We start from the raw sequence: 23,107 nt of genomic DNA, 5'->3' as shown, positions 1-23,107 counted from the left end.
ACACACACACACACACACACACATTTTTTTTTTTCTCTCTCTCTCTCTCTCTCTCTCTCTCTCTCACACATAGACACACACACACACACACACACACACACACACACACACACATTCATATGCATTCGCACACTCGTCTGTTAGAAAGGCTGTTTTTATAATGATGTGAAAAGCCTCCCTAAAGAATAAGAAAGTTGCCTTTAAGACGTCCAGAATCAATCTCTGAGTCTGCACTATGTAGTTTTACTATACTCTTGTTACCTTAGCTTGGTCCAGGCTTTTGTCCTAGTGCCGCTTACTTCACGTAGCTCAGTGGCAGAGTAAGATAATGCTACGGCTCTACATTTTTTCATTAGCATTTTTTCGTGACTAGCACCAGTTCTAGTGTTTGTCTATTGCTACAACTCAGCATTCAAAATGGAAAAAAGGAGGTTTTAGGCCAGATTAGTATACTGTATAATTGATAAAACACCCTCGTCTATCTGTCTGCCTGTCTGTCTTATCATCCTACTGAAATTCATGTTATAATCTCGTTTCAATCCCGTCTGTCCCATCGCTACTCAGTGAGGACCACGTGTACTTCTCGGCGTGGGACGGGATGTGGGTGTATGAAAACAAAGGTTCCAACATGGGCAACGCGAGGAGACAGGCGGGGGAACTGCTGACCGCCATGCTATCCCAGGTGAGGCCAGGTACGATTACAAGAGATTAAGATGGATAAGCTTGGGCTAGGTCAGCTTAGATCAGGCTAAGTTTGATTAGGTTGGGTTTGTTAGCTTAGACCAAGTTATGTTATGTTGGGTTAAGTTAGCTTAGATCAAGTTAAGTAAGGCTAGGTTGGGTTGGGAGAGCTTAAATCAAGTTAGATTAAGTTTGTTTACGTTAGCTTAGATCAAGTTATGTTGCACTAGGTTAGGTTAGGTAAGGTTTCGTGGTACATAATGGTGTTGATGTAAAATTAGTGACTGTGAAGCTTGTACTAGAATTGATAGACGGCTGAGTGGGAGGTCCATCATCATTTAGAGAGAGAAAAAGCTGTGTGTAATGATCTGCATAGTTCAGGGCCTGGGGTTATGAGAGGTGGAGATGGGAAGGAAACAGGTGATGAATGTTGAGGGATGGAGTAAGTACTTGCAAATGTAATGTTATGCAGATGATGTTGCGATAGTGTACTGGTAATGTAATGTATGCAGGTGATGTTAGGTGTTTGTTGGCGTTCACAGGTTCCGACGTGCTGGGAATGTAATGTATGCAGATGGTGCTGTGCTGCATGTCAACACTCTCAGGTTCTTGTGACTCACTCTCAACTTAATAACATCATGTGGCGTTTCCCGAATGGAAAGCTAGATATGTCCCGACCGTGACAGAGTTAATGGCAGGCACGGATTAGAGGGAGGGAAAGGGGGAGGGGTACGTCTCCTCCTGTTTTCCGCAATCATTAATTATTTGTAAACTTACGGTTTGAAAATAAATGTAGCAAATATTTCTTTTCACTTGCATCTGTCTATAAAACTGTATTGCTGTTACTAAGTTATGTAACAGCTGAGCGCATTCTTTGGGTAGATTCAATGCATTAACTGCTAAGTCTTAGGAATTACCTCCCCCCCTCTCTATTCCAGAATGCTGGATCTAGTTCTGAATGGTACATGTACTGACACTCTCAGGCTCCTAGAACTCGCTTTAAGGTGTTTAATAAAAAAAAGAAAAAAGAAAAAAAGAAACTTATGTATTCAGCTGCTCGTGGGTCATAAGAACCTAGGTATCCAAGGTATCCTAATACTAATATCATTAACTCTCTCGTGGTCAGGACAGTCAAGTATTTTACGTTTGGATGTGAGACTCTGGTATGGCGTGAATGTGAAAAGTAAAGAATTTTCTGTCGCGCATAAAGTATTCAAGTGAAGTGTTTTGGTCATTAGGCAGAGAGCGTTGCCATGCAGTACCTGAGAGAACATCATCACAGGAGGAATTACACCGTCGAGAACTGCCAGGATATCAGGTGAGAGTGATCAGAGGACTGCAATGACATCAGGTAAGAGTAATCAGAGGACTGCAATGACATTGGGTAAGAGTAATCAGAGGACTGCACTGACATCAGGTGAGAGTGATCAGAGGACTGCAGTGACATCAGGTGAGAGTGATCAGAGGACTGCAGTGACATCAGGTTAAGAGCGATCCCAGAGCTGCTTAGACGTCAGGTAAGAGTGATCCCAGAGCTGCTTGGACGTCAGGTAAGAGTGATCCCAGAGCTGCTTGGACTCAGATAAGAGTGAACAGAGAACTACACTGACATCAGGTAAGAGCGACCAGGGAACTACATGGATATCAGGTAAGAATGACTAGAGAACAACAGTACATGGACATCAGGTAAGAGTGGCCGGGGAACTACATGGACATCAGGTAAGAATGACTAGAGAACAACAGTACATGGACATCAGGTAAGAGTGGCCAGGGAACTACATGGACATCAGGTAAGAATGACTAGAGAACAACAGTACATGGACATCAGGTAAGAGTGGCCAGGGACCTACATGGTCATCAGGTAAGAATGACTAGAGAACAACAGTACATGGACATCTGGTAAGAGTGGCCGGGGAACTACATGGACATCAGGTAAGAATGACGACCATCATATACGTTAACCTCTAAACAGCTTCCGTTCGAGAGGTTAAGGTGCTGGAGTGGGACACCTTCATGTGGTGGCACCAACATGACATGGCAGCTCAATTACCACTTCCTTATAAGAAAGAAGTATTTTTTATAGAATTTACAAGTGTCTCTCGTCTGTCATTTATCATTCCTTCTATAAACAGTACTACACATGCTTCTCCAGCCATGTTCTTACCTGCGTTGACATTTAAGTCTTCAATCAGCAATGTATATTTAGTCTGTCTTGTTCAATTATTTGATTGATGTCATAATAAAATATCTTAGTTTCTCGTCTGAGTTTTGTGAAGTTCATTAATCCTTTCACGTTCACCCTGTTAGTCTTCTGGAGAGGGAATCCAAATACCGGTACTTCCTTTCATCGCATGGTAAATATTTTCATTTTGGCCAGTTTCACTCTCCAAAAGTTGCTTCATTACCATTCGCCATGCCTCAGTGGCTTCCTTATTAATAACTCTGTTTTAAACTCAAAACAAATCGAAAGTATTATACGAGTATTATATCCTCAGCTACGTAGGGCCAAACTTTGCTCACTCTCCATAGGCTACTATCTATGATCTTGCTTTCAAGCCAAATTTATGAACTTTCTATTGATGGTTACAGATGTTGATACAATTTAAAGTGGAAAAATTGAATCTGATATGAACCTGACAATATGGCAACTCAGTCAGCATCTTCTGGTGTCTCTCCTGTGAGCTTCGGTGGGAGCTATGAACTGGTGACAGTTTCGTTTTGTGCCATGTATGTCCTGCTGTGATGTGTTAGAATATAATTCTAATTCCTTGAAAGCAATTCAGATGAATTTGTCACGACTTCTATGCCGCTGAAAAGTGGTACTTGAAAATATTTGCCACGAGATCTGCAATAAATTCCATGAAGGGGTTCATGAATCTGGCCACCCAGGCAAGTGTGTCTGATATAATGTTGACGTTCATTACGTTGCCAACTGTTTTCTGATCCTAAGAAGTCTGTTCCACTAATTGTTAAATGTATAAGTGAGTTTACTATAACATGACAGCTCACTGCATCCCTGCAGGTACCGCCAGTTACCGACAATTGGTGTGGAAGTGGACGTGCTGTGCCGCGGGTCCTTCTCACAAGAGGTTGATCGTGTCACCCTAATACTGCCACAGGCCGCACCCCACATTGTCTTCCACACACGCCCCACTGTTACTGCCGCTGCCACTGCCAACGCTGCTGCTGCCATCAACATTATCCTGCCACTGACGGGTCGCGGCGAAACCTTCCAGCAGTTCCTGGCCGACCTACAGGAGGCAATGACGCCACACGCAGACCTGCAACTTGGCCTGACTGTTGTGTACATTGAGGATGGAAAGAGTGAAGTGGCCAGAGCCGCGCTGGAGTCTGCCACAGCTGCCATCCCTCGCCTCCACACTGACTTCCTGCTGCTGCCGCCACAGAAGTTCTCACGTGCGCGCGCACTGAAGGTTGGCGTGGAGCAGAGCAACATCACAGCCCCGGTGGTGTTCCTGTGTGACGCTGACGTCATGTTCACCCACACCTTCCTCACTCGCTGCCTCGCCACACCAGTCAGGGGAGCACAGGTGGGTGGCATGTGATGTCAGGTATGTCAAGCGTAAGTGTGTTGCAGGTGTAGGTGTAGGTTAGGTGTAAATGAGTATAAGTGTCAAGCGAATCAAAGTTCGTCACAGGTTTGCTTCAGTTGTAAGTATGTTTCAGGTGTGAACCATCTGTGTCAGGTGTGTCATAGCAGCGTAGGGTATATTACAGGTGTGGCAGGAAGGCCAAATGTATGTAAATGTTTCAGCTGCGTCACAAGTGTGTCAGGGGTAACAGGTGTGTTAGGGCTGTCAGTGGGGCACGAGTGTGTCATGGATGCACAGGTGTGTCTAGGGTCAAGCTTGATTGGACATCTCAGTTATTGGATCCGTCGATGTAGTGGTTTTAGTGGAATGCTGCCACCCTCACCAACACGCATCAGGGATTGTGGGCATGATACCTCTGTCAGTGAGGCAATGCAGTTTTGTACATACAATTGGCCTACGGTAAAGACCAAACCTAGATTTTCAAGTTTCTCGGTTCCCCCTTCCCACCCAACTGCATTGCTAATCACAGAGTGCCTCAGAATTCAGGACACGTTTTGTCTTACATCTTCATGCACACAGAAGTCCTATGCAGAGGACACACCCATTGGTTTTCAAGGTTCTTGGTCTCCCTCACACAACCCACAACAACCCGAACGCATGGCACGTAATCGATGCTGTATCTTATTAGTCAGGTCACCTTATGTTGTTTTGCTTTTTAGCTGGGACCATGGCAAAGGTGATGTGCATTAATGTTCGGCGTTCAAGCCAGTACCTACCCCCCCAGTAATCCCCACCTCCCCAAACTGTCATAGATTGTGAATATCATACCTCATTTATTAGGCTGCCTTTTTGCTGTTACTTCACATGCATAATAAGCCTATGGTGCAAATATCACAAGGGAATATCTAAAAAGAAAAAGAAAAAAATAGCGCGTCCGAGGAGAAAAGAAGTGAAGGTCAATCTTCGTCTACCACACCTCATTGTCACAACTCGGTATTTGTCGGTTCCAAACATCAAAGCTTATATGTGTCAGCAATGCCCTTCATCACATTAGTAGGTTCTATTTCCCGTTAAGTGGACCATTTCTGTATCTTCAGTTTAATACACAAAGCTGACCAAGGTAAAATTGTGCAATTCTATTGATTTTTCACTTTTATGGACCTGTAGATTTCCTGCAGCCTCTCATCTTTACACACACACACACACACACACACACACACACACACAGAACGTTTGTACACCATGCCTCAAGCTATGTGCTGTGTTAATATCACTTTACGAAACAAACTGCAAATTCTTAAGTGACTTGCTGACATGAAAATTTTAGGGCACTGGAGCACATTTGTGTTGCCTGTGATCTGGTATACCAGTAAGCCAGAGCCATTCAGCTGTGGTGCCTTGGTGGTATATTTGTTACAAAATATCCATCACTTATGATACCTAACGAAGTGTGTTATTTAGACGCAAAGAATACTGCACGACAAACTCTATGGTATCCTTTACAAAAAGCTTTATATATATATATATATATATATATATATATATATATATATATATATATATATATATATATATATATATATATATATATATATATATATATATATATATATATTATTCATTCATCATCCAATCCTACATTGACCCATAGGAGCATAGGAGCCCAGGGCTAGGCAAGTTGGTCCCGACATTTAAGATGAAAGTAACCAGCCTCACTCATCCCTGAGTGACATTACATGAGAAATAAACCCCAACAATCCCTTGGATATAAACCTTCACCGGTTCAGTCCGACTGGAGCACCGTAATTACTCACTTAACCACATGACGCCAAAATTTGGTTATATGGTTACCATCCAGCGTAGTAAATGATTTCCTGGCGTACAGGAAACCATTTGGCTTGCCACTCAGTGTAGAGTCACCCACAGGCAGAAGGAAGAGGAAAGAATGAAGGAAAGAAAGAAGAGGGAGTGTAAAGTCACCCATAGGCAGAAGGACGAGGAAAGAATGAAGGAAAGAGAGAGAGAAGAGGATGGAAGGAAAGAAAGATGGAGGAGAGGAAAGGGAAGACATCCGAGAGCGGCACTACATCGAGTGAGTGTATGGTGAGTGCCCCCACCTACCATATATATATATATATATATATATATATATATATATATATATATATATATATATGCAGTAAGGAAGAGATGGACAGAGTATTTTGAAAGATTGTTAAATGTAGAGGAGGAAAACGTGGCTGAGATTGTGGCAGATAGAAGGGTGCAAGGAATAAATGTGTTGGGAGAGTTGAATGATTCTTTGATCACGAAGGAGGAAGTGGAGAAGGCAGTAAAGGAGATGAAAACAGGGAAAGCTGCAGGTATGGATGGGTGTGCTGTGGAATGCCTGAAGGGTGGTGGAGTGACTATTGTTGACTGGTTAGTAAGATTATTGAATGTGTGCTTTGAGAAAGGTATGGTGCCAATTGACTGGGCAAGTGCTTGTGTGGTCCCGTTGTATAAAGGCAAGGGTGATAAGTATGAATGTACTAGCTTTAGGGGTATAAGTCTGTTGAGTGTTGTAGGTAAAGTGTATGGTAGAGTGTTAATTATGAGAGTTAGAGAGGGTACAGAGGGAGTGATTAGTGATGAGCAGTGTGGCTTTAGGAGAGGGAGGGGATGCGTTGATCAGGTGTTTGCTGTGAGACAAGTGTGTGAAAAGTATTTAGCGAAAGGCAAGGATGTGTTTTGGGCATTTATGGATTTAGAGAAAGCGTATGATAGAATTGATAGGGAGGCTTTGTGGACTGTTTTAAGATTGTATGGACTTGATGGTAGGTTACTAAAAGGGGTGAAAAGTTTTTATGTAAATAGTAGAGCGTGTGTGTAAGAGTGGGAAATGCTGTGAGTGATTGGTTTCCCGTGAGAGTGGGGCTGCGACAGGGATGTGTGATGTCGCCTTGGTTGTTTAATATTTACATGGATGGTGTTGTAAGGGAGGTGAATGCAAGAGTTTTAGGTGGTCTGAGTCTGGTAAATGTTGATGGAGGAGAGTGGAATCTGAAGCAACTGCTGTTTGCAGATGATACTGCATTGGTGACTGATTCAGAGGAGAAATTGAGACAGTTGGTAGAGGAGTTTGGAAGGGTGTGTGAAAGGAGGAAATTGAAAGTAAATGAGAATAAGAGTAAAGTGATGAAGTGTACGAGGTTGATAGATGGTAGGGGGATGAATATAGTTTTGAATGGTGAGTTGCTTGAGGAGGTAGATTGTTTTAAATATCTAGGGTCACATGTTGCTGTGGATGGAAGAATAGATGCAGAAGTGAAGTTTAGAATTAATGAAGTAGGAAAGGTGCTGGGAGGAATGAAAAAAAGTGTTTAAATGTCGTTCGCTTAGAATGGATGTAAAGAGAAGGCTGTATGAGGGTGTTGTGGTACCGACTGCGTTATATGGGGCTGAAACATGGAATATGGGTGTAGCAGAGAGGAAAAGTTTGAATGTAATGGAGATGAGATGTCTGAGGAGTATGTGTGGAGTGACGCGTATGGATCGAGTGCGAAATGATGAAGTGCGAAGGAGAACTGGAGTTGTTCGGGAGATGGCTGGTAGAGTTGAGCAGAGGGTGTTGCAATGGTTTGGGCATATGGAGAGAATGGATAATGAGCGATTGGTGAAAAAGATAACTAGATCTGATGTGAGAGGTGTAAGACTGAGAGGAAGACCACGAATAGGATGGATGGACAGTGTGAAGAGAGCGCTGGATGCGAGAGGGATGTCTGTTGAGCAAGGAAGAGTGGCTGTGCGTGACAGAAATAAATGGAGAGAAATTGTGAATGAATAAGTGATGACGCAGCCCTGAGGGGATATTCTCCCTCATTTGGTCTGATCGGCTAGTCAGGTCAGGTGCGGGTAAGGGGATGGGTCTGTTATGATGTGGCAGGGGTAAACCAGTTCTGCTGTCGGGCCCTGCTGTGGATGTCACTGCTTGCACTGCGCAGTTGACCCTTGTGCGGTGTGATGCGGTGAGGATCTGTCCGTTCTCCCCTTTGGGGCTAAGATGCGAATGAATGTGTTTGAATGGATGAGTAAATGGAGAGTGAGTCGTCCTGTCTCGGCTACCTCCCTTTCCTTGGGGGAAGCAGCCTAGGTATATAGATAGATTATATATATATATATATATATATATATATATATATATATATATATATATATATACAGGTATATATATATATATATATATATATATATATATATATATATATATATATATATATACAGGTATGGTATATATATATATATATATATATATATATATATATATATATATATATATATATATGAGTGAGAGAGAGAGAGAGACAACCCCCTATCAAGTCTTCCTCACCAGGTGTACTTCCCCGTGGCCTTCTCAGAGTACAACCCTGCCCTGCTCAACCCCCTGGGGAGCACTCGCAAAAACTCCCAGGCCAAGAGCCGGCTGGAGGAACCCTACCTGGACGATAACTTCGGCTTCTGGCGCCTGTGGGGCCATGGTGAGGCGCCAACAGAAGATTTTTGATGATTCTCTTTACCTGAGTAAAACCGTCTATGACATAGTATGATACCTGACAGTGGTACCATTCACCTTACATATAACTACATGATACTATGCCGTCACACACACACACACACACACACACACACACACACACACACACACACACACACACAGCAACTCTTCCAACCCCTGCTTACCAGTCATTCAGATCACAACTTCTTCCACACGCAGGAATGGTGTGCATCTACAAGTCCGACTTCATGCGAATAGACGGCTTCAACCCCAACCAGACCCAGTGGGGAGGAGAGGACGTAACCTTCCTTAAGGTTACCGCTCGCATGGGCTACAAGATTGTTAGGTGAGGTGGTGTGTGGAGTTGATTAATGGTTCTTAAGACGGTTACGTGTTTTTACATCAGCGCTCACCAAGCAAGAGTGGGTGTTAGGTTTTGGTGTGTGTGTGTGTGTGTGTGTGTGTGTGTGTGTGTGTGTGTGTGTGTGTGTGTGTGTGTGTGTGTGTGTGTGTGTTTGTTTTAACAAACTAACTCAGTTTTTACTGATTATAACCAAACTCGGTAGAAGGTGTGAGTGTCAGTAAATGAGTGAACCTGTTTTATTTAAGAACAAAAGGTCAGAAGTGGAGGTCACGTGGCTAAGTCTAATCAGAGCTAGAAATATCAGCTTGAAAGGTACTTATTCACTTTAGATCAAATGTTGAGAACAATTATTCAGAGGTAATGTGTGTGTGAGAAGAAGGCAAAGATGATGGAGATGATGGAAATGGTGATGAGATGAAGAAAAAGATGATGAAAGAAAGAATGAAAAAAATATGATGATGAAGAAGAAGGACAAGAAAAACAACAAGAAGATTATGATGATGAGGAGGATAAGGATGATGGTAATGATGATGGAAGGAGGGTTAAGGTGAAGACGTTCAAGACGATGATGACGATGGCAATGATGAAAAGAGAGTTAAGGTTACAGATTGTTAGGATGATGACGACAACGGTGATGATGATGATGATAATGATTATGATGATGATGATGGCGGAGAGAGGGTTAGGATGATGACGTTGATGATGATGATGGAAAGATGGTTATTATTATGATGATGATGATGGAAAGATGGATATGATGATGATGATGATGATGGAAAGACGGTTAGGGTGATGAAGTTGAAGATGATGATGATGATGATGATCGTGATGATGGAAAGAGGTTAGTGTGATGATGCTAGTGACGATGTAAAGAGGGTTAGGACGATAACTTTGAAGATGATTATGATGGAAAGTGGGTGAGAATGATAACAACAATGATGATGACGAAAACAGGGGTAGGGTAATGGCGTTAAAGATGATGATGATGATGGAAAGGTTAGGGAGATGACACTGAAGATGATGATGATGATGGTAACCTTTGGTAATCACCTGCAGATCTCTGGACTACGGGCTCTTCCACCGCTACCACCCCAAGTATTGCTCTGCGGTGGGGCAAGGCCAGATGATGGCGTGTCTAAGGGTACGTGCTGTGTGTGTGTGTGTGTGTGTGTGTGTGTGTGTGTGTGTGTGTGTGTGTGTGTGTGTGTGTGTGTGTGTGTGTGTGTTCATCCATTCATCTCAAAGATGCCTCTTGTATTATTTATTATTTTCATGTCCAGACAAAATACCCTCCTAATTTCGTGGGTAGTAAAGGAATGGATAATGAATGGTTTGTTTAACGCTTGATAACAGTATCCAGCATAGGAAAACTTGCCAAGCTGGAAGGACTACATTCAGTCAAATACTAAAGCTCGTTCGTCTCCCTTGCCTCTTTCTCATTTCTGGATTCACAGATGCTCAAATGTGAAGCAGTGGATACAGATGCATATCATCAACTACAGATGAATGATTACGAGAAAGGGCAAAGCCCTCGCTAGTCTCTCAAGCAGTGGCAGTTTCTCACATATTAGCAGCTCACCCCGGCCCGGCCCGACCTGGCCCGACCGTATCGCTATTGACAAACTTATATCTCAGCAACCGCAGGGCCGATCACTGCGTGGTTTGCACCATATGATAGCCCAATTCCTTATTTATTTTATCTTATTTTTTGTTAGGTTTCACCACACCTTGGCGGTGCACGTGGCACGTAATACGTGCCAAGTGCAGCATGTCGAAAATCTTCAAAAGAGGGCCACAGGCCAGAGAGCTTGTCGTAAATGCATGAAACCTGGTAGGCAGAAAGCCATCAATATATTCTGGGCATCCTCAGGGTGTAAGGCGACATTTCAGTGCTTTCGGATTTAAATGGCCACGCTCGCACCACGCCGACAAAGGCGTTTTACTGGTAATGTGCACCTCACTTTACTAAGTCACAGAACAGCGTCTATGAATCGAGTGATGAAACAGAGATAGGAGAGGTGAAGGGACAGCCTTCACTAACCCCTTCACTGCCGTAGGGACGTTCCTGAACTACATAAAATCGTCTGGTTCAAGCAAAAATCAAACAACCGATTTTAATTCACATACGGCGATATGTATTCTCTCCAGCCCGTTAGTTTTTTTTTTTTTTTTTTCCGGCCTATCAACCATTGGGGCCGAAGCCCCTGGTTATTAAGGCCATATATATATATATATATATATATATATATATATATATATATATATATATATATATATATATATATATATATACATTTAATCATATATACACATATATACAAACATAAATATATATATATACATACATACACACATACACACACACACACACTTCCATGCATACATACAGACACACTTTCATGCAAACGTACATATATATATAATAATTTTAATCTTTTTTTTTTTTTTTTTCTTGGTTTTATATTTTTTATATCTTATATTATAAAGACAAACTAATCTAAATACCCTAAAACTAATCACCTAACAGACAAATCGCTAACCTATACTAAATCCTACAGAGACAAATAGCTAGACCTACACTAATGGTAAAAATACCTCGACTAACAGAACACCATCGACTGCAGATATGTAATGCCTTTCTACATTACATACCTGCACTCATCACCTGGTGACTGTCAGTCGAGGCACAACCTAATATAGGGGACATCAGTATATGAAAGTGAACCAGACGAGTCAGGAACATTTCCATATACGTCAGCTGTCGTCCCTAATTAGAATAACTTAAGCAAGATAATATAATGTATTTACATAATTCGTACAAAAAGTGAAGAACCTCGCCCAGCAGACCACCATCGACTGCAAGTGCCCAATACCTTCCTATATTGCACACTTGCACTTATCAGCTGGTGACTGTCAGGCGAGGAACTTGGCTTAATGTAGGGGACATCTATATTAAAAATAGATCGGTGGGAGGAGGAACTATTTAAAATATGTCAACTGTCAACCCTAATTAATATTACAATATATACATATTTACTGTTCATAAAAACCATAACCACGCAGTAAAAAAGTCACATCACTCTGATGAGTCCGGTCTCTCTCAAGAAAGCCATCAATTTATCAGTCATAACAATGTCCCCATCACCCAGGATGGTGGAAAGGGTGAAGGGGACGTCTACTGCGCCGCAGTAATTTATAAGTGAAGCACGTTCACGAATAAATCGCCGACAGCGCAGGATGATATGACTAATAGATAACACCGCATTACAGATGTCACAGTGCGGTGGGAAGCGTCTTTCCATATATGGTTTTATGTGGGTTAAAATGGTGGCATTAAGCCGTAACCGTGCCAGCCCGTTAGGGTTTGTATCCGAGGATGACTGGCGTGTACTGCTCACATAATGCCACTTACGGATGTGAGATTGGTTGCTCTCGCCTTAAATGTCGGGACTGCGTAGCCCACCCCCTGAATTCTACGCTCTCTGCAGGGCAAAAAATAAAATGACAACAATGGGTGACTGGAGATCTCTTACAGTTGCAGAGTTCAGAAGTAAAGCGCAGTAGTGTAAACAACTCAGCACATCCTCCTCAGAATTAATATAAGAATAAATAAATGAAAAAAAAAAAATTGTTTGGCATAAATTATATTCTATTGGCAAAACTGTAGTGTTGTTGAGGGTGATGGCGTGAGAGGACAGCAGTCAATACTTCACACTCACAACGCAGTAGCGGGTCCGACATAGATACACCAGCTAATTGGATGGCGGCAGCACAGTTACAGTTATTGTAGTTCTGTCACTGTAACCTGGAGCACATTTTCCTCCTTTTGTATCTATTACCTTTAGTTCCATGTCAGAATTAGAGGGATCTACATTCTCTCCATAGCACTTCTTCATGACTACAGCAAAGTGTCTGTGTTGATCTGCATGTTTCAACTCCGTATTTAATAGAGAAATGGCAGTTTTGCCCAAGTTGAAGTGAAAAGAGTACTGTGTGAAAGAACAGGTTTCAGTACTTCACAATCTCAGCTCAGTACCGAGAAGCGGTACACTTTACATGGTATGACCGTTGGCGCTGACGAGGGGCCTACACAGTATGGCGCTGTGCACCCTAGGTGGAGCGAAGCAGCTGCGGTGTCCACCAGGGAGTCAAATCTTATATATCCCTGCACCTCTCAGTGGGAAGGACTCTGGTCCTACCCAGGTGAGGCGCTGTCTACCACAAGAGGGCGCCAGTTCCCTACACGGCGTATTGAGAGAGTAGCGTCAGTTGCTTACCTGTAGCAGATGGATCTGATGGGCCAGACAGACTGGGGTTAAGCAACAACAACAACAAGAGCAGCAGTAACAAGTCAATGGCTGTGGCGTGATACAGGTGCACGGGCTGATTCATGTCATATCAGGCACTCACAAATCTCCAATAAACCGATGATGCCGGCCACCCTTTTGCGGCCAGTAAATAAAACACTTTCACCGGATTAATACCTGTATAATTAACGAACTTAAAAAATCACATTAGTGATATTTCACCCAAACTGCCTGGTGTGTTGTACTGTGATGTGGCCGGGGATTAATTATCTGTTTTATTATTACGAATAAATAGAGGTATGATATGCCCTTTGAAGTCAGTTAATTGGGGTATATTCACTGAGGGAAAATTACGGCAGTTAAATGGTCAGTAACTATCTTTATAATTACAGGTACTTAGGTTTTCTATTTAAGCGAACACTGTATGATTCTGATCAGCACACATTTATCTACGCGCTCTAACATCCTTTTGTCTAACCTTCTAATTCAAGAACTGGCATTTTTAGTTCTTAATTTTCACAACAGATTAATTTATGAACAAACTTCCTCAGTCTGTCCTTCCTACTGCCTATGACTTCCACAGTGTGTCCGGGCATCTCGAAACGAAGGGATTTTCCTTCTGTCCTTCTTTGGAATGAGATCCTTTTCAGGCTTTGAGATTCCGGTTACTTTTGATTTGCGTAAGGAAAATAAAGATAGGAAGTTTAACTTTGTGTCAAATTATTATTATTATTATTACTATTATCATTGTTACGTCCCCGTCCCCGTCACTACCACAGGCTCCATCAGCAGTAGTGCAGTATAGGAAGGACGTTGTCCAGTGAGTTGTTCTTCCTATGGTTAGCATTTAGGAGCGCAGTACACAAGATCAGCTGAGGCGAAAATAAACACTGGCTCCTTAAAGATCACAGTCTTTATTTTCCGAATAGTTCCACTTAACGCTTTCCAACTACTATGTTCTCACAAGCACTAGAGCTATACACACTCTACTAACTGCTATTACACTTAATGCATAACAACACTTCACAGTTATTACACTTAATGCCTGACACTTCACTGTTTTCTCAAGTTTCAGTGATATACAAACTTCAATAACCCGTCACTGTTTGCCACTGTTTTCACAAGTACCAAAAATATGCAATCTTCACTGATACTGACACTGCGCTACTGAACCAAATCCGACTGCACTTTACTCAGATTGATTTGACACCTCACTAAACTTGTAATAATCTCTACCCCTTCTTGTATAAGCTTGCATTGTTCTGGAAACGTCTACATTCTACGAGTATACTCTCGATGGGCAACAGTTGCCAACTCGGAAACAGCCCAAAACATGCCAGTGTTGTCTTACATCACATAACACTCTAAATCAATTACTACGAACTTAAATTACATAATTCAACACGCAATCACTTAAAAAAACATTGTAAAGAAAAAGAGTACAAAAATTAATGCATAATTTACGAAATAACTATGCTCACAAACAGCAGGCAAACTGGCAACTCCGACACATACCGATGGCTGGACTTACGGTACGAAAAATCAGGACCCATATACATACAGGGTCTAACCATACCGACCCCAAAACGCGTCGCGTTTGCGCATGACGTCATGGCGAAGACACCAGGTGAGGTCTTCCGAGAAGGGGTTGCCATATAGTGAGAAGTAGACTCAGTTGCTCAGAGGTCACGGCGCCGAACAGGTCACCTCTGTCACCCTCACTTTATTCCATTGTATGTGCCCAGTGAAATAATGCCTACCAATTGTGCATTGTTTGGCTGTAACTCTTTACTGAAGAAAGGTGGGAATATAACTTTCCATATTTTCCCCAAAGATGAAGAGATTAGACGTAAGTGGATTCATCTGTGCAAGAGGAAAGACAATTAATCCGAATACTGCTCGCATCTGCAGCCTTCACTTTGATCAAAGTGCTTATAAAAGAAATCTAAAATATGAACTTCTCAAACTGCCTATTCCAATAAATCAAATACACCTTGAAGAGCACGCCCTGCCAACGCTGAATCTGCCATCAGCTTCATTCAGTGTTAAGTCCCTTCCCCTTTCTCTCTCTCTCTCTCTCTCTGCGTAGGTGCATATCCCTGTATATGGTGGGCTTTGCTCTTTATAAGCTGTACAGTATATCTCTCCTCACGAGGTTAGTGCTTGCAGAAATGTGGAAAAGCACGTGGTGCATTGCATTTACCAGCCCAGGTAAAATAAATTGAGGCAACTGGCCACCGCACTAGTATGAGTTGCTAGTATTCATATTTACTCACCATTATTTTGTTCTACCCACGCACTGTAGGTAACCATTACTGAGTACCCTAGCAAGAAAGCAGTAGTGTTGAAAATTAAGTACGGTATATCGCAGAATGTATTTGTTTAAAGCAGGTTCGTAACTTAGTAATTCCATCTGGAAGCGTTTGGCATGAAGTATGTTATCATCCCCCCCTTTCCTTCCCTCCCTCCCTCCCTTCCAGGTCGCAAAAACAACGGTGCCAGGTCATTGGAAATGATTTATACAGCCACTTTTCGTTCTCAAAGAGTGAATAATTCGTAAAAACTATATAGCTTTTTATGTACATGAAGCCACAAAGGGTATATGTAATACATTCACATATATTTAGTAGCTCGGATTAAGAGATTTGTTATTCATAATTAACGATTTGGTATCTAAGCAGTCTCTCTCTCTCTCTCTCTCTCTCTCTCTCTCTCTCTCTCTCTCTCTCTCTCCATGATATATGCGGAATATATACATTTGACATACTGTGGCTTAAAACCAGCATAAAACCTAAGCCTTACCAACGGTAATTTAAAAGACAACTGGCAAGGCATTGTCAGTACTATTATATAGGCATGTGTCTCTTCCTACTGAAGTAATTAGCCTTTTTGTTCGAAACCGAGTATTTTTCAGGATGCGGGTATTAAACAGAAATTTGGCTAACTCGACACGAAATCTGCAGAGTAAGATGTCGAAGTTAAGGAAATGAAGCCTGCATAGTAACATATAGTCAATACCGGTAGCAGTACCAATAAACATCCGGTATCATTTATACCAAGATTATATCCATGTATCCTAATAAATGTCACTATTAGAGTATATTGTGTTTATTTGTAAATCATGTACCTTTAAATATGAGAAAGGAGAGGTTAAACAATCATTTGAATTGAGGAAATGTGTGTGGGGAACAGAGTTGTGTAAAGGAAGCAAGGTGGGAGGGGTGGGTATGGAGGATGACAGACAGCTGCACCTCACCGCGACTTGAGGCCTCCCTCTGAGGTCCCAAGGGAGATGGTGGGTGGGGAGAAATGGGGGGAGTGCCCTGTCTCAAGCGTGACGTCAGTAAATCTGCGTAGTGGAAAGGTGTGAGAAGACCCTGTATGTATATGGGTCCTGCGAAAAATGTCTCGAAGGTACGAGACTACCTAACTGGCAAATCATCCTTCATAACACTACCCCCTCCCTAGTTCTTTGTCGTCCTGACAAAACTAAACAGTATATAAGGACACAAATCTTAATCTTAATGGAACATCTAACTGTACACAAAATAATCTTTCAACTTATCAGGTCTTCTTCTATGCCGCTTCCGACAATGTCCTTGCTCTTCCACACAGTCCACTCCTCCTGGAAGGTCTTGGTCCTCTTCTTGACACAGCCCACATCACAGGTCCGACACCACTCTTCAACATCCTGACGCATGTCAATCCAGTAGAACTTGAGTCGCAGCCGGCTTAGAATTGTCTTCACTCCCAGGTGCCCACTAGTGATCTGGTTATGGGACTCATCCAAGATCTCAGACCTCATATTCTTCAGAACCAACAGTTGCCAGCACTTGCTGAGGCCATTGGGCATCTCCCACTGACGCTCCAGTAGTCCATTGCAACGAAGAAGGTCCCACTGACTTCAGCAGCTCCCGGTCAGAGGGCCCAACCTGGAAACTCCTCCCCATGATGGTCGCACTGCACTCCGCTGCAGCCACTTCAGCACCGGTTGCAAATCTGCACCCTCCATCTGCATCCTCCCCAGGTCTTCTCCGTCCGACGCCGGCCCCGTCACTACAGTCCAGCAGCTTTTCTTCCTATGATTCCCATTCCTACTACACTGCATGTCGTCTGTCTTTCTGTCTTCTCGCACACAATTCATCAATGTTCTCTTGCATTTCTTCAGTGGTGGGTCTTCTGCAGCCTTCTTCTTATCATCCCAACCATTCTGATCAGCAAGTAATTCAAACTGTGCACGGTATGCTTCCCAAGATACTCTACCATCACTTTCTTGAGGTTTCTTCATAACTGGATCCCCATTATAGCCATGCACTTCAATGATTTGGGGCCTAAAAACTGAGGCATCGTAATTAGGCTATGTCCAGGACTTGAACCTCCAACATTCTGATTATTCAACCCTGCAATGCCATCTTCAGATGCCTGGGATCCGCCAAGATTCACCATACACTGTCCACTCCTTTCATATGCTCTCTGTACACTAACCTGAGGCTCAGCAGTGCAATATTTCTCTACAGCATCCATATTCTCACTAATTATCTTCTCATGATTGACTACATGCTTCAACTGGCTATCTACATGCTGTCTGCACTCCATCACAATTCCCTCAGTAATTGCTTTCAACTGGTTGTCTACATGCTTCAGTTGGTCGTCTACATGCTGTCTGCACTCCATCACATTATTGCTTACCTCATGCTTCTGTTGCTCTAGCTTGGCGTCTACTTCCTCCTTAAGCTGTTGCTGTTCTTCCTTCATTTCCTCCATGAAAGCATTTAGCAGTCCTTGCATCTTCGGTTGTAATTCCCTCTGTTGCTCCTCTGATGCCTCCCGAAGTTGCTTATATCATTCTATTTGTTCCTCACATTGTGCCTTTAGTAGTTCCCTATTTGCCTTCAGTAGTTCACCTCGTGCCTGAATTAGTTCGCTGAGTTCTTTATAATGTGCTCGTAATTGTTCTTTTTGTTCTTCAAGTTGTGCCTTCAGTAGCTTCACGATTGTCGCCAGGGAAATCTCCTCCTGCCTAACTCGAGACTTTGTCTTCACACCCTCCGCTTCCATGTTGAAGGTTAGGCTCACTGCAGCCCTAAATAATCCCAGACTCCTGACACCAGTGTTACGTCCCCGTCCCCGTCACTGCCACAGGCTCCAACAACAGTAATACAGAATTGGAAGGACATTGCCCAGCGAGTTGTTCTTCCTATGGTTAGCCTTTAGGTGTGCGGTACACAAGATCAGCTGAGCAGCTGAGGTAAAAATAAACATTGGCTCCTTAAAGATCACTGTCTTTATTTTCCGAATAGTTCCACTTAGGCTGCATTCACATGAGGCCACCAGCGGCGGCCACTGATGGCCCAGTGTGAAGGGGCCGGCAACTAGTGTAGTCGTATGAAAGCTCCGATTCGAAAAAATGCTTTACAGCGAGTGGCAGCAACCACCAGTGGCGGACACTAGTTGCGCGAGCGAGCCACCACCGGGAGCTGGTTGCCGGCCGGGTAACCGCAGTGGCCTCGTCTGAAAAGCTCCATTGAAAACTATGGGAGGCAACTAATTGCGGCCAGCAGTGGCGGCCACCGGTAGCCTCGTGTGAAAGCGGCCTTAATGCTTTTCAGCTACACTGTTCTCACAAGCACTGGAGCTATACACACTCTACTAACTGCTATTACACTTAATGCATAACAACACTGCACAGTTATTACAATTAATGCCTGACACTTCACTGTTTTCTCAAGTTCAGTGATATACAAACTTCAATAACCCGTCACTGTTTGCCACTGTTTTCACAAGTACCAAAAAATATACAATCTTCACTGACACTGACACTGCACTACTGAACTAAATCCGACTGCACTTTACTTAAACTGACTTGACACCTCATTAAACTTGTAATAATCTCTACCCCATCTTGTATAAGCTTCCATTGTTCTAGAAACGTCTACATTATGCAAGTGTACTCTCGATGGGCAACAGTTGCCAACTCGGAAGCAGCCCAAAACATGCCAGTGTTGTCTTACATCACATAACACTCTAAATCATTTACCATACGAACTTAAATTACATAATTCAACATGCAATCACTTAAATAAAACATTATAAAGAAAAAGAACACAAAAATTAATGCATAACTTACGAAATAACTATGCTTACAAACAGCAGACAAACTGGCAACTCTGACATGTACCGATGCTGGGACTTACGGTACGAGATACGTCTCGAAGGTACGAGACTACCTAACTGGCAAATCTCCCTTCATAACATTCTTCTTATTATTATTATTATTATTATTATTATTATTATTATTGTTATTTTTATTACTATAGTACTGTCATTCCCCTCCCTGCGACCTCTAATCATTCGACTCCACCAGCCCAATGATATATATTTTATTTTATTTATGCTACCGACAGACAAGCTAATGCAACTTGTAAGAGCCACCCATAGCAGCATGAAGATTAATGATGGCTGTATCTAATCCCTCCATTTACCCCTTGGCCACCATCGACGCTCTGACCTCAATCATCCAATACCAGCTTTTTGTGGTGTGACCATTTTCCCGAACAGTAGCATCTTTGTTGCTATTTTGAAAATAAACGATAATTATTTGTATCAGGCAATAATATACTGACCTTTGAATACGAGTCAGAATACTTAAAGATAGGAAGATATTCAAACTGATATATATTTATTGTCAGGTGGGTAAAACAACAAATAAAAAGTAATGCAGGGCCGTGAACAATACGAAGGAATTGATAAATATTATGTAGAGTGTGAGATAATGTGCATATGAGAGAGAGAGAAAGAGAGAGAGAGAGAGAGAGAGAGAGAGAGCACGCCCACTTACAAAAGCACACGAAAACAGTATAAGGCAAAGAACGAAAACAGAACTATCACAAGATGCCAAATGGTGTGAATAACAATATCATTCACACATCATTCAGACATTCCTAATCATAGGCAAACGTCACTGGCTAATCCATCAACACCAATTCTTTAAAATTCTTGTGGCTCAGAGTTAAACCATGGATTACCTAGTTAAGAGTGTGTTCTTGTCATATGCCTCTCCGAACATACTTTACCTCTCGAGTTATGTCTTTTGTGAACATGCTTAAGTTTTTCAAATTCCATATCTCACTTTTTCACTCGTTCATTTACTATATCCATCAATTTAAAATCAATACAGAAATTTCAGCATCATCATCACGAAGCAGTATGGTCATTATCAGTATCAACATTATTGTTACCATCCATCCATCCATCATCCAATCCTATGTTACCCCATGAGGAGCGTAGGAGCCCGGGGCTAGGCAAGTTGGTCCTGACATTTAAGATGAGAGTGACCAGCCTCACTCATCCTTAAGTGGCATAACATGAGCAATAAGCACCAATCATCCTTTGGATATAAGCCTTCACCGGCTCAATCCGACTGGGGCACCGTAATTACCTACTAAACCACCAGGCACCATAATTTGGCTATCTGGTTACCACCCAGCGTAGTAAATGGTTTCCTGGTGTACAGGAAACCATTTGGCTTGTCACTCAGTGTAGAGTCACCCATAGGCAGAAGGAAGAGAAAAGAATGAAGGAAAGAAAGGCAGAAGAGGGAGTGTAAAGTCACCGTAGGCAGAAGGATGAGGATAGAATGAAGTAAAGAACGACAGAAGAGGAAGGAAGTAAATAAGGAAGGAGGAGAGGAAAGGGCAGACACCCGAGAGCAGCACTACAGTACATCGAGTGAGTGGATGGTGAGCGCCCCCACCTACCACCTAGCATATCGTTACAAATATATAATAAAAAATACTACTGCGCTACTAATATTAAGGTACCCTTAGAGAGAGAGAGAGAGAGAGAGAGAGAGAGAGAGAGAGAGAGAGAGAGAGAGAGAGGGTACCTTGCAAAGACCTAACTCTAACATAACAAAGCAACTATTACAAGAGTCTGAGCAAACTCCAAACGCCCAGAGTACACCTACATTATTACTTCAACATTATTACTTACCATTCATGTGCTGATTATCCAGGGAAATAGAAGTAAACTCCACACAAAGTTAAGAACACAAGAACACACTGACGAGGAGAGAGAGAGAGAGAGAGAGAGTGTCACAAGCGCATTGTACAGTACGTCCGCTGCCTCACTCACAGTACTGAGTCGAATACTGTTCCATTTCACCATCTCGAAGCAGTGTCATGTATTATCAAAATACGAGATACCAATCTTACAGTATATCGATTACTTTAGGTGTTATTGATTTGTTGTTGATTACTTAACAATATTTAATACATTATTAATAACTGGAAGTGAGTTACAGCACCCTTTATCTGTCTTGAAAGTGTCTAAGAACTAATGAATCTGTGACATGCCTACTTGCCAGATTATTATCCTTTTATTACGACCGGCATTTAACTATTTTAATCTTACTTCCCCAGATGTTTGTATTTGTTTTAACAACTAACACTGTCCCAGGATTATCAACACCGTACAATCAAAGAAGAAAATCGTGTCGTGAAATCTGGTGAAAACATCTGCTGAAAGGCTCAAGTTTTGGTGCTCTCTTCTTTGCTGGTAGCACTGACATGAGATGGCGTTTGCCCCAGGTGAGGAGCCTGTGAATGCGAGCATATTTAATATCTATCTATCTATTGCCAGACGCCATAATCCCGTAAGGGGTGGCCATTTGACTTTGAGTTATTTGTTTATATATATATATATATATATATATATATATATATATATATATATATATATATATATATATATATATATATATATATATATATATATATATATATATATATATATGAACCGTTTCTCATCTGTTCTCTTTTCTGGCATATCAGCAACCCTGAAAGTCAGTTGGCTAAAGATATGTCCAGAAATCAGTTCTACTTCTTTTTTAACTTCTCCATATATTAAGCTGGTAATTATAAGCTTTGACTGTCATTATCTGTCATTGTTATCAAAATTGTCCACACTATTCGACATTTGAAAGTAGAGTTATTGTATATGGTAGTCGAATGTTTTATCAGTGGTGAAAGTAATCCCACAGGCTGGAGTTCGAACACATAACTGAAGTCAACGCACAACTGTTCGTGTGCGTCATTCTAGTTGCAGTTCACCTCTTACGGCATAAGCACCGCTTGCAGGTGCTGCTTCCAATGCTGTGATTATTTCCTGGTCCTGTATTGGTATGAGAACAGGAGGGCGGCCTGAACGATAAGCTCTCTCCGTTGTGCCTTCCTCCCGAAATCGCCTAATCCACCTTTCTATGATTCTCCTAACACCTGAATGTTTGCAATATCTGTTAGGGATTCTCTCCCCCTAAACAAAGGTATATTATGCCCTCTCTCATCATCCTAATAGCTGGGTGCATGTTGCTTGCCCATTTCATACAAAGGTATATACTAGGTCAGCTTGACCTGTCGTGGTAAGATGTAAAATGCAACAGTCAGGCGATCATTGTCTGACCGATTATGGGTCACTTTTCGTCCCTCGGACATAGCAATTTTAGCGAATGGACGTTAAACCTTCGTAATTTCCTGGCTTCATTTATATCCTCATCCCATCTCCAGTAGATATGGTTGCTTGATGGAAGTCAAGCTAGCCAACCATGCATAACTAACTGGGGTAGAACTTTCATAATGTTTCACGTGTTACACTTAATCATCGGACTAAA

General features: G+C 42.2%; 1 protein-coding gene across 1 annotated transcript in view; it reads left to right on the top strand.

Moving 5' to 3' along the window:
- The first annotated feature begins 2,335 nt into the window (after positions 1-2,335).
- The window catches only part of LOC145396722 (chondroitin sulfate N-acetylgalactosaminyltransferase 2-like), a 31,517-nt gene continuing 10,745 nt past the window's right edge, over positions 2,336-23,107 (top strand). Inside the window, exons 1-6 of the mRNA XM_080270008.1 lie at positions 2,336-2,367; positions 3,704-4,232; positions 4,389-4,656; positions 8,633-8,752; positions 8,989-9,115; positions 10,190-10,274. Coding sequence (XP_080126134.1) covers positions 2,336-2,367; positions 3,704-4,232; positions 4,389-4,656; positions 8,633-8,752; positions 8,989-9,115; positions 10,190-10,274 — 1,161 coding nt within the window. The remainder of the gene's footprint in view (positions 2,368-3,703; positions 4,233-4,388; positions 4,657-8,632; positions 8,753-8,988; positions 9,116-10,189; positions 10,275-23,107) is intronic.

This window comes from Coenobita brevimanus, chromosome 39, assembly GCF_032717465.1.
Source record: "Coenobita brevimanus isolate Jiangsu-jjx chromosome 39, ASM3271746v2, whole genome shotgun sequence".
NCBI lineage: Eukaryota > Metazoa > Arthropoda > Malacostraca > Decapoda > Coenobitidae > Coenobita > Coenobita brevimanus.
Note: the sequence above shows the minus strand (reverse complement) of the source record. Positions and strands in the feature narration are given on the sequence as shown.